At 38.5% G+C, this 13,536-nt stretch overlaps 1 protein-coding gene across 1 annotated transcript; it reads left to right on the top strand.

Annotated features, from left to right (window-relative positions):
• The first annotated feature begins 225 nt into the window (after nt 1-225).
• Nucleotides 226-1,120, top strand: LOC106094692 (uncharacterized). The gene is made up of 2 exons (XM_013261926.1): nt 226-256; nt 327-1,120. The coding sequence occupies exons 1-2, from the start codon at nt 226-228 to the stop codon at nt 1,118-1,120; spliced, it is 825 nt and encodes a 274-aa protein (XP_013117380.1).
• Nucleotides 1,121-13,536: the final 12,416 nt, after the last annotated feature.

The following is a 13,536-nucleotide window of genomic DNA, read 5'->3' as shown; positions in this document are numbered from 1 at the left end:
CCAACCTGTCCAACAAGTTGTAATGCACACAAACGGAAAGTTGAAAACTTTCATTTGGTTCTTGGATTTCAAATGAAAACCACCTGAATTTGTGTAGCAGCGAATCAGTTGTAAATCAGAGCTTCTTAAAGGCGATTGTTATCACCGGTTAAAAGGGAAGAATACCAAACAAAATAATAGCAAGAGATTAAACTTAAAAACTCAATAGAAAAAGGAAGCAATAACATGAGGACCTTACAAGTGATCATGATCTTCAGTAAGGCTTTAAGGAATTTTGTATCGAGTTGAACTTTGTTTAAAATTTTTTTCTCGTTTTTTTTATTTAGTATCTCTGCTGCTAGCTACTTCCTTGGTAGAGGCAGGCCGTCGTAGGAAGCACAAAACTAGTTCAGAGGAGCCTTCTGCGTCTACCAAAACAAAGACTAAAACTAAATGGACTTCATCCACCGATTTGGCCGCCCATACGCATAATGCCATGGTTGCCTCTGAGGAACATGGCTACTATGTTAAACGCTCCTTCCTTCCACTCAGTGGGAGTTCCAATTCCTCCTCACTGAAAAGTCCTCCTTTTTTGGCAGTGCCCATTGCCTGGTTCCCTTGTCAAAGTGCTGACTGCATGAAACTCAATGCCATTGCCATAAATTCCAATAAAAACTCTTTGGCTGAAGGTTTCCTTTGTGATGATGACTGCCAGGGTCACTATGAGCCCATTTGTGGCAAAACCGTAACCGAAGTTGCTGTCTTCTACAACAAATGTAAATTAAATGTGGCCAAATGTAGAAGTCATGGCTATTGGTTGGATCTTAGCTATGAGGAATGTAAGACACAATATCCTGAAGAAGTGAAATATGCTGAGAAAAAATTCCGTTCCAATCCATTTTTCTGTGACAATCCACAAACAAGTGATAGCCAAAAAAAGCCCAGTGTTGTTTTGGAAGAGCTACAGCAAGCACAAACGGAAAAGCAAGTAGCCACTTTATTACCCTTGGAACCAGTCACCGAGCCACAGGTTGAAATTAAGGAAATCCATCAAAATGAAGCTGAAGCAAAGCAAAAGGAATCCAAAGATCATTATGAGAAAGTTGAAAATATTCAAGGAGTGCTTGCGGGAATTTTGTAAATGAAAGCAAATTTGACATGTGCAATAAAAATTTGATATATATATATATATATATATATATATATATTTATATGAGTCTATATATATGTTTAAATCACACTACAGTGTTTTGAAAGTTTTATCAGTTTGATTTCACAGATGGGAGATCGTGACGAATGTACAATCAACCAGTATGATGCCATCTTACCTCAGATATATAGGCCTGAAAAAATTTTGACTGTAGCTAATAGGTTTGCCCCTGTTCCTTAATGGAATGTTCATGGGCAAATTTGCGTTTGAAATAGGTTTAGGCTGAGTGGCTACCACAAAGGTTGTGTCCCCAGAAAAATGTAAGATGAGATTTTATTGTGTCCTCTGTCGAAACCAGCCATATGACGGCGCAAATGATAAATAGGAGCCATTAAGGGCCCTATGGATTGCATCCAAAGTTTTTTAAGCTAATTGTTCCGAACCTTACACACATTTTTAATTCGATAATAACAAGATCATACTATCCAATATCTTGGAAGAGAGCTAAGGTTGTTCCCCTTACAAAGGGTTCTAATGAATACCGACCAATAGCTATACTGCTTGAGTGCACAGTAAATCGACAAATTAAATCTTACCTGGTTTACTCTTCGCTTTTGACAAAATTCCAGTCCCGGTTTAGACAAAATCCCAATTGTGTTACGGCCTTACAAAAGGTAACTGAGAACCTACGACAAAATATGGACGCTAATCACGTTTAAATTTTGGTGTTACTGGATCATTCGAACAGTGTAGATACAGACACATTATGTTTTAAACTGGTTAAGTTTTCCCACTTCTCGCCCTTCTCAACAAGACTATTGAAATCGTACTTATCCCAAAGATCACAGTCGGTGGTAATTGGCAACCGTCGCGAGAGGGATCCATTCTGGGTCTTTACTTTACACAATGTACAGTAACGATCTTCCCGCTTGTATACGTCACAGTAGGATACACATGGATGCTGATCATGTACAAGTATATTTGAGTTCAATCAGATCTGATAATTCATATAATACGACCAACACGAACAGTGGCTTATTGGCTATTGAGCAGTGGGAGTAGGGAAATGTTTGCGTATTAACCCTAGAAAGTCTAAGTGTCTTGTTATTGGGAGAAATTTACCAGTTGTTGACTGGTATATTGGTATTGCTGGGTCTCGTATTGGTCAAAGATCACAGTCGGTGGTAATTGGCAACCGTCGCGAGAGGGATCCATTCTGGGTCTTTACTTTACACAATGTACAATAACGATCTTCCCGCTTATATACGTCACAGTAGGATACACATGGATGTTGATCATGTACAAGTATATTTGAGTTCAATCAGATCTGATAATTCATATAATACGGCCAACACGAACAGTGGCTTATTGGCTATTGAGCAGTGGGAGTAGGGAAATGTTTGCGTATTAACCCTAGAAAGTGTAAGTGTCTTGTTATTGGGAGAAATTTACCAGTTGTTGACTGGTATATTGGTATTGCTGGGTCTCGTATTGACATCGGTCGAAATGCGCGTACTTAAGGTGTCATTTTCAACAATAAGCTCCTTGCTCCGGGGTCTATACGTAAATATACTCCAGTACGCATCAAGCTATCACTTGCTAAGACTAATGGAATACCTAGGCTCTTATATGCGTGCGAACTTTTTTCAAGCTGCAGTGTGGACATGCTGAGGAAAATTAAGGTTTGTTTCAATAATATAACAAGATTCATTCATGGCCTCTCTATGAAATATCCTTCGAAAATCTTCTGAAAATACATACAATTATTAGCCTACATAGAATAATTTATTCAAGCAACTTTTATTTGAGTCCCATACTGCCATGGTGGGTAAATATGATCGATTTAGGGGTGTTTTGGGTGTTGAGGTGATCCCCCAAAGACTTGGTCCGACAGTTGGATATCGTATACGTTTTCTAATCTAAATTAGAGATCTGGCGTTTCTGAAAATTAGGGTAAAGGGGAAGATCCGCTTCCCCTTCAGACATCAAAAAATGTAGTACCCCATTTTCCCCACGGGATCATTATGCACCATCTGTGAAAATGTCAAGAAATTCAGTTCAGCCATTTTTGAATCTATAAGGAACACGCAAAGAAACAAACAAGCAGACAAACAAACTGACCGTTTGTTTGATTGATTTTTATATATAAGATATATATAACTATATATATATATATATATTTAGTGTGTCACCCCACGCCCAAAAAAAACCCTCAAGAGGACATATTTACCGACCACGGCAGTGTGGATCTTAAATTAAGGTCTTTGGGAGTAGAGCACGAAATTGACTTCCGCTTTAGAGATAAAGTCTCTGGGGATCCACCACACCCTTAAACATGACTTTTACTTATTGGGGTTCAAATAAGATATGATATAATTTGAACCCCAATAAGTAAAATAATATAATAATATAATTAGATAATATATGATAGATATATATATATATATATATATCTATACTAGCTGAGCGCGGTCCGCTCTGCTGCGCCGGATAATGCTATGCTCGAGAAAAGTAATCTTAAATTGGAAATTTCTGCTCAATTACTGTTGAAAATTTATTCCAATCTTCCTGTGGATTTTTATACCCGCCACCATAAGATGGGGGGTATACTAATTTCGTCATTCTGTTTGTAACTACTCGAAATATTCGTCTGAAACCCCATAAAGTATATATATTCTTGATCGTCGCGACATTTTATGTCGATCTAGCCATGTCCGTCCGTCTGTCCGTCCGTCCGTCTGTCTGTCGAAAGCACGCTAACTTCCGAAGGAGTAAAGCTAGCCGCTTGAAATTTTGCACAAATACTTCTTATTAGTGTAGGTCGGTTGGTATTGTAAATGGGCCATATCGGTCCATGTTTTGATATAGCTGCCATATAAACCGATCTTGGGTCTTGACTTCTTGAGCCTCTAGAGTGCACAATTCTTATCCGATTGGAATGAAATTTAGCACGACGTGTTTTGCTATGATATCCAACAACTGTGCCAAGTATGGTTCAAATCGGTTCATAACCTGAAATAGCTGTCATATAAACCGATCTTGGGTCTTGACTTCTTGAGCCTCTAGAGTGCGCAATTCTTATCCGATTGAAATGAAATTTTGCACGACGTGTTTTGTTATTATATACAACAACTGTGCCAAGTATGGTTCAAATCGGTCCATAACCTGATGCAGCTGTCATATAAACATATCTGGGGATTTGACTTCTTGAGCTTCTAGAGGGAGCAATTCCTATTCGATTTGGCTGAAATTTTGCATGACGTATTTTATTTTTACTTTCAACAACTGTGTCAAATAAGATTCAAATCGGTTCATAACCTGATATAGCTGCCATATAAACCGATCTTGGGTCTTGACTTCTTGAACCTCTAGAGTGCGCAATTCCTATCCGTTGGAATGAAATTTTGCATGACATGTTTTGCTATGATATCCAACAACTGTGCCAAGTATGGTTGAAATCGGTTCATAACCTGATATAGCTGTCATATAAACCGATCTTGGGTCTTGACTTCTTGAGCCTCTAGAGGGCACAATTCTTATCCGATTTGAATGAATTTTTGCACGAAGTATTTCGTTATGATATCCAACAACTGTGCTAAGTATGGTTGAAATCGGTCCATAACCTGATATAGCTGTCATATAAACATATCTGGGGATTTGACTTCTTGAGCTTCTAGAGGGAGCAATTCCTATTCGATTTGGCTGAAATTTTGCATGACGTATTTTATTTTTACTTTCAACAACTGTGTCAAATAAGATTCAAATCGGTTCATAACCTGATATAGCTGCCATATAAACCGATCTGGGATCTTGACTTCTTGACCCCTAGAGGTCGCACTTATTATCCGATATGCCTGAAATTTTGTACGACGGATCCTCTCATGCCCATCAACAAACGTGCTTATTATGGTCTGAATCGGTCTATAGCCCGATACAGATCCCATATAAATCGATCTCTCTATTTTACTTCGTGAGCCCCCAATGGGCGCAATTCTTATACGAATTGGCTGAAATTTTACACAGGTCTCCAACATATAATTTAATTGTGGTCCGAACCGGACCATATCTTGATATCGTTTTAATAGCAGAGCAACTCTTTTCTTATATCCTTTTGTGCCTAAGAAGAGATGCCGAGAAAAGAACTCGACAAATGCGATCCATGGTGGAGGGTATATAAGATTCGGCCCGGCCGAACTTAGCACGCTTTTACTTGTTTTACTCTAAAATACCTTTGATTTTATACCCATATTGTAGCGATTGGCCTATAAATCCGTTTGGCGGGTTTCGGGGGTGGGCGACCCTCATAGGAATCCAAATTCTGATAACTAAATTTTGATTTTAGGTTAATGGAAGTGTGCCAACAAAATTTTGATTAAATCGCCCTACCCATCTTATTGCTAAGGCCCGTCTTAGAGTAGGAAAGTTAAAAACTAATACCTCAAACAACAGCAACGAAGTCATAATGAAGATAAATGCAGTATGATCAATTTTGACCACTTTGGCCTCTTTCTGTTCATGTTGGCTTCTCCAATAAGCGCCATTTACTGGCTGTTTTCAATTGGATCGACTAAATCCATTTGAAAACAGCCAGTAGATGGCGCTAGCATAAATATTAGTGCTACTACTCGCTTGGAGTGGCTTAACGCCTATAACATTGATCATGATCTGGTAGTCTATAAATTACTATATTACTACCTATTTGGTAGTCATCATTTAGTCTTTTTTTAAATCAAATCAAATTGCCATATTAAACGATTTTCTGTGGTAAAGAACTAATTTGCCAGTCTATATATTTGATGCGGTGGCATGTAAAACTTTTGAGTTAAGTTTTACAACGATGAGTTAAAAATGGTTGCAATCTTAACATTAAGGTTTGGAACTCCTTATATCATGCTGAACGTCATAATTTTTGGGGTATGGCGGCCTACATTTATTTCCCAACATGTCCCAACACATTAACTAAATCACAAGGTGTCCTGCTCGGTCATTATGTTTAATCAACTGTTTTGGGGTGAGGTGGTCCGCTATATTTAGCTTAGATTCCTACAGCCTTATTCACAAACATTTAAAAGAGCTCTATAAACCGAAAATAGGATAAAATGTTGTTTTTTGTATTCACAAACACATAATAGCCTATTTTACCCTTAATAAACCAATTTTAAACTTGAAAAAGTTATTATTGGTTTTACCCTTGTTTAACACCATTTTAAAATTACATTTCTCAATTGCACAAGCATAAACTACTTTAAATAAATGTGAAACGTTTGATTAAATTTGTGAATAGCGAAAAATCTTATAAAAATGGATGCACTTAATGTAATCGGTGAAATAAGTAAGTATAGAACAAATTAAAGCGCGTTAAGTTCGGCCGGGCCGAATCTTATAGACCTTCCACCATGGATTGCAATTGACAAGTTTTGTCAATGACACCTCAAATGCCGAGACCGATTTGTATATACGCTATGTAACGTTATTGACCATGTTACATGTTATCAAAAGATCATCTCTAGAGGCTCAAATAATCTAACCGGGAAAACGGTTTATGGAAGCTTTTTCGGAGGATGTACCGTACTTCCTATAGTAGTTAAAAGTCATAACAAAACACTATGAGAAAAATTTCAGCCAAATCGGATAATAAATGCGCCTTCTAAGGCCCAAAAAGGCAAACTAGGAGATTGTTTTATATGACAGCTTACTTAAACTTATAAGAATATTTAGCAAAATTTTGAGCGGCTAGCGAAAGGAATGAAAATCCGTGTATTTTTATACCCACCACCATAGGATTCATTCATTTAGTCATTCCGTTTGCAACACATCGAAATATCCATTTCCGACCTTACAAAGTATATATATTCTTGATCGTCAAAAAAATCTAAGACGAGCTAGCCATGTCCGTCCGTCTGTCTGTTGAGAACACGATACAGTCTTTAAAAATTGAGATATTGAGCTGAAATTTTGCACAGACTCATATTTCTTCTATACGCAGGTTAAGTTCTTGAATGGGCAAAATCTGACGATATTTGGATATAGCTGCCATATAGACCGATTTAGGGTCTTCAGACCATAAAGACCGCAGTTTTTGTACGATGTCGATGAAATTTGAAGCAATGAGTTGTACTTAGAGCCACGACATCCAAAGTTCGGCACGGCCGAACTTAATGCGTTTTTACTTGTTTCTCATTCTTTTGAAATTTATAGGGAGATTGGAGCAGACTTTTAAAAGGAGACGTCCACGAGTTTACAAAGAAAGAGTTGATCCATTTTCTATTCCGGACCATCACTTTAAAGCCAAATATCGGTTTAAGAAATCAACGGCAAAAAAAATTATTGGTCTAATAAAAAATGATATTGAATTAAGCAAAAGAGGGCACGGGACTCCGGCCGAACTACAAGTTATGATTGCTTTGCGTTGTTGGGGTCGCAGAGAGGTTTGTTTACTTGTTGTTAAATGATTAAATTTAATCCTTTTATTGGCAAAATCCTGTTTCTAGGTTCAAGATGATGCGGGAGATTTGCACGGATTAGCCCAACCAACGGTTTCAAGAATATGCAATAGAGTTGTTCGCGCTTTGGCTCGTCATGGTATGGAATACATAAACTTGCCGACATCTCTCGAAGAGCAAGCCGTAATAATGAGAGATTTTAAGGCCATTAGAAACTTTCCGGGCGTTATTGGAGCAATTGATGGAACTCATGTTAAAATAAAAAAAACTGGTGGAGATCTTGCCCAATATTATATAAACCGGAAAGGATTCTATTCACTGAATGTACAGGTGTGAGGTGATTTACTAATCGAAGGAGCATAATAAAAAATTAGAATTTCATTTTTAGGTTGTGTGTGATGCCCAATTGAAAATTCGCGACATAGTTGCTAGGTGGAGAGGAAGTACTCATGATTGTCGGATATTTAATGAATCTTCTATTAAGGAACGATTTGAAAAAAAAGAGTTCAGGGGTCGATTACTTGGAGATTCAGGATATCAGTTGACGCATTATCTATTTACTCCTCTCCTCCGCACTAACAACGAAAAGGAAGAACGCTACAATGTGGCTCATATTGCAACAAGGAATACAGTAGAGAGGTGTTTTGGGGTGTGGAAGCAGCGATTTCGTTGTTTGTTAGATGGAATGACGGTTAGTCTATCAAATGCGAAGACTGTTATCGTTGCACTTGCTGTGCTTCACAACATTGTATATTTTTATTAATAATTTGACATTGTCAAATAGCCGGAATTGCCAGATAAAACTTCAAAAAATTCTAAAAATGTTTCATAGTTATTTGACTGTTATTATGTGTTTGTGAATACACAACTTTAAAATCAGTTTATTAAGCAAAAAGTGTATAATAGTTAAAATAGATTTTAAGCCCATAATAAGAACTGTTTGTGAATAAGGCTGCTAGTCCACAACCTTATACGTTTAATTTAACCCCATATTGTCGTGATTGGTATATACCGCCATTTGGTGTCTATATAAGGTTTGTGCGCCACACTCCATCTGCTACTTGGGTACACATTTTAATGACGCACACTACTTAGAAATACCTATCATTTGATCGCCCATTGTTTTAATTGGTCAAATAATCTATTGGATGCGATTTTTGGAGGTAAAGCGCAACTTAGATTCTTGGACAGAAAGTTTAATGTCATATTCGTAATGAACTCCCAAATACTTCCATTTGATCCTTATATAGCTATGATCGAGTAAAACTCCCATTTGGGGGCCTTTTGGGGGTAGGGCGGCCCGCAAATACAAAGCCTTATTTTTTTTATGTCATATTCGTAATTTTCTCCCGAATACCTTTCATTTGAGTCCCATATTGATATGTTCGTCCAATATGTTTGTTTGGGGAACTTTTGGGGTTGAAGTGGCCCCTGGGTTCCTTTGACTCAACTTTTAGTACATATTCGCATTCTACTCTCCAATACCTTTCATTTGATACCTATACTGTCCCTATCGGTCAACCTTGATTTTTGGTGGTATTTTTGGGGTAACGGGAGAGTGTCCGCCCCCTTCCGATATCAACAAATTATATAGCCTGTTCCTCCTTCCTGACTTTATTTGTAATCTACTCCCGAAAACCATTTATTCGAGTCCCATATTATCATTATCGTCCAATATGCCTATTTGATGAGTTTTTGGGGTCGGGGCAGCCCGCTAGATACTTGAACCCCAATTTTGATATCAAATTTGTATTCTACTCCCGAATACCTTTCATTTGGGTCCCATATTGCCACGATCGGTCCACTTTTATTTTTGGGTGGTACTTTTAGGATAAGGGGAGGGCCCGCCGCGCCCCTTGAGTTATCAACAAATTATATAGCCTATTACTCCTTCCGGACCACTCCCCACAATCTCTGAAAATTTTAAAGAAATCATTTTAGCCGTTTTTGAGTCTATACGGAACAAACTAATTTACAACCCACAAACACAAATTCATTTTTATATCCTCCACCATAGGATGGGGGGTATACTAATTTCGTCATTCTGTATGTAACTACTCGAAATATTCGTCTGAGACCCCATAAAGTATATATATTCTTGATCGTCGCGACATTTTATGTCGATCTAGCCATGTCCATCCGTCCGTCCGTCTGTCTGTCGAAAGCACGCTAACTTCCGAAGCAGTAAAGCTAGCCGCTTGAAATTTTGCACAAATACTTCTTATTAGTGTAGGTCGGTTGGTATTGTAGATGGGCTATATCGGTCCATGTTTTGATATAGCTGCCATATAAACCGATCTTGGGCCTTGACTTCTTGAGCCTCTAGAGTGCGAAATTCTTATACGATTAGAATGAAATTTTGCACGACGTGTTTTGTTATGATATCCAACAACTGTGCCAAGTATGGTTCAAATCGGTTCATAACCTGATGTAACTGCCATGTAAACCGATCTTGGGTCTTGATTTTCTTGAGCCTCTAGAGAGCGCAATTCTTATCCGATTAGCCTGAAATTTTGCACGACGGATCTTCTCATGACCGTCAACATACGTGTTTATTATGGTCTGAATCGGTCTATAGCCCGATACAGCTCCCATATAAATCGATCTCTCTATTTTACTTCTTGAGCCCCCAAAGGGCGCAATTCTTATTCGAATTGGCTGACATTTTACACAAGTCTCTAACATATAATTTAATTGTGGTCTAAACCGGATCATATCTTGACATCGCTCTAATAGCAGAGCAAATCTTTTCTTATATCATTTTTTGCCTAAGAAGAGATACCGGGAAAAGAACTCGACAAATGCGCTCCATGGTGGAGGGTATATAAGATTCGGCCCGGCCGAACTTAGCACGCTTTTACTTGTTATATATATAGAAGAAGAATATATATTTGTTTGTTCCGTACAGACCGAATTCTTTGAAATTTTCTAGATTGTGGGGAGTGGTCCGGAAGGAGCAATAGGCTATGTAATTTATTAATATCGGAAAGGGGGCGGACCCTCTCCCTTACCCTAAAGGATAAGGGATCGTCCCTTATTGGACGATAAGGACAGAATGGGGCTTGATTTAAAGGTATTCGGGAGTAGATTACGAAAATGGTCAGGACGGAGGAAAAGGCTTTTAAATTTGTTGATAGAAGGGAGACCCTCCCCCAAAAAACACCACTTAAAATCAAAAGTGGACCGAAAGGGACAATATGGGTTTCAAATGAAAGGTATTGGGGAATAGAATACCAACGTGGTATTAAAAATTGGAATTAAGCAGGCGAGGGGTCGTCCAACCCCAAAAACTACCTCAAACAAACTTATTGGACGTATATATCTACATGGGACTCAAATGAAAGGTATTCAGGAGTAGACTGCGAATATGACTTAAAAAATGAGATTCAAGTAATTGATGGTCTCCTCACTCACCGTAAAACAGTCGATCAATCATAATGACCACAGGCCACTGTGTGGTTTAATTAATGTGTGGGGACACAAATAAATGTAGTCGGCCATACCCCCAATATTATGACATTCATTCGTGATTGGAAGAGATGCAAACCTTAACGTTAGAATTGCAACAATTTGTAGCTCATCGATAGACAAGACAAAACGACGTGCTGCTGAGCAACACTTTTTTGACAGATATATAGACAGGCAAATTAGTTCTTTACCACAAAAATCGTTTAATATGGCAATTTGATTTACTTAAAAAAAGACAACTTCCACATGAGGATCTATGTTACAGGCGATAAGCCACTCCAAGCGAGTGCACGCTATGTACTGGCTGTTTTCAATTGAACTGTTCCGACAACCAGGGGATGTTGGTGGCTAGGAGTGCCGCCCACCCCCAAAACCCCCAAACGGACTTATAGACCAATCACTACAATATGGGTATCAAATTAAAAGTATTTGAGAGTAGAAAACGAATCTGATATTCAACTGTGGGACTAAATGTTTCGTGGGTCACCTACCCCCAAAAAACTCTCAAATCGGACATATTTACCGACCATGGGAGCATGGATCTCAAATAAAAGGTCTTTGGGAGTAGAGCACGAAATCGACTTTCACTTTACACCCCTAAACTGGATTTTTATTTACTTGGGGTTTAAACAGGAGGTATTTGAAAGTAGAAAAATCCACAGGAAAGAAATCAAAAAAAAAAACAAGTAAAAGCGTGCTAAGTTCGGTCGGGCCGAATCTTATATACCCTCTACCATGGATCGCATTTGTCGAGTTCTTTTCCCGGCGCCTCTTCTTAGGCAAAACAGGATATAAGAAAATATTTGCTCTGCTATTAGAGCGATATCAAGATATGGTCCGGTTTGGACCACAATTAAATTATATGTTGGAGATCTGTGTAAAATGTCAGCCAATTCGAATAAGAATTGCGATTGAGATCGATTTATATCTGAGCTATATCGGGCTATAGACCGATTCAGACCATAATAAATACGTATGTTGAGGGTCATGAGAGAATCCGTCGTACAAAATTTCAGGCAAATCGGATAAGAATTGCGCCCTCTAGAGGCTCAAGAAGTCAAGACCCAAGATCGGTTTATATGGCAGCTATATCAGGTTATTAACCAATGTAAACCATACTTGGCACAGTTGTTGGATATCATAACAAAACACGTCGTGCCAAAATTCATTCAAATCGGATAAGAATTGCGCCCTCTAGAGGCTCAAGAAGTCAAGACCCAAGATCGGTTTATATGACAGCTATATCAGGTTATAGACCGATTTGAACCATTCTTGGCACAGATGTTGGATATCACGACAAAACACGTCGTGCGAAACTTTATTCCAATCGGATAAGAATTTCGCACTCTAGAGGCTCAAGAAGTCAAGGCCCAAGATCGGTTTATATAGCAGCTGTATCAGGTTATGGACCGATTTGAACCATACTTGGCACAGTTGTTGGACATCATAATACAACACGTCGTGCCAAAACTCATTCAAATCGGATAAGAATTGCACCCTCTAGAGGCTCAAAAAGTCAAGACCCAAGATCGGTTTATATGACAGCTATATCAAAACATGGACCGATATGGCCCATTTACAACACCAACCGACCTACACTAATAAGAAGTATTTGTGCAAAATTTCAAGCGGCTAGCTTTGCTCCTTCGGAAGTTAGCGTGCTTTCGACAGACAGACGGACGGACGGACATGGCTAGATCGACATAAAATGTCACGACGATCAAGAATTTATATACTTTATGGGGTCTCAGACGAATATTTCGAGTAGTTACAAACAGAATGACGAAATTAGTATACCCCCCATCTTATAGTTTAGGGTATAAAAATTAGGCAGAAATTTTCAAATTTAAAGTACTTTTCTCCAACATAGCATTATTGGGCGCAGCAGAGCGGGCCGGGCTCAGCTAGTCTTATATATAACAAGTAAAAGCGTGCTAAGTTCGGCCGGGCCGAATCTTATATACCCTCCACCATGGATCGCATTTGTCGAGTTGTTTTCCAGGCATCTCTTCTTAGGCTAAAAAGGATATAAGAAAAGAGTTGCTCTGCTATTAAAACGATATCAAGATATGGTCCGGTTCGGACCACAATTAAATTATATGTTGGAGACCTGTGTAAAATGTCAGCCAATTCGAATAAGAATTGCGCCCATTGGGGCTCACGAAGTAAAATAGAGAGAACGATTTATATGGGATCTGTATCGGGCTATAGACCGATTCAGAACATAATAAACACGTTTGTTGATAGTCATGAGAGGATCAGTCGTACAAAATTTCAGGCATATCGGATAATAATTGCGACCTCTAGGGGTCAAGAAGTCAAGATCCCAGATCGGTTTATATGGCAGCTACATCAGGTTATGAACCGATTTGAACCTTATTTGACACAGTTGTTGAAAGTAAAAATAAAATACGTCATGCAAAATTTCAGCCAAATCGGATAGGAATTGCGCCCTCTAGAAGCTCATGAAGTCAAATCCCCAGATCTGTTTATATG

This window comes from Stomoxys calcitrans, chromosome 1, assembly GCF_963082655.1.
Source record: "Stomoxys calcitrans chromosome 1, idStoCalc2.1, whole genome shotgun sequence".
NCBI lineage: Eukaryota > Metazoa > Arthropoda > Insecta > Diptera > Muscidae > Stomoxys > Stomoxys calcitrans.
This window is presented reverse-complemented; position numbering and strand designations above follow the sequence as displayed.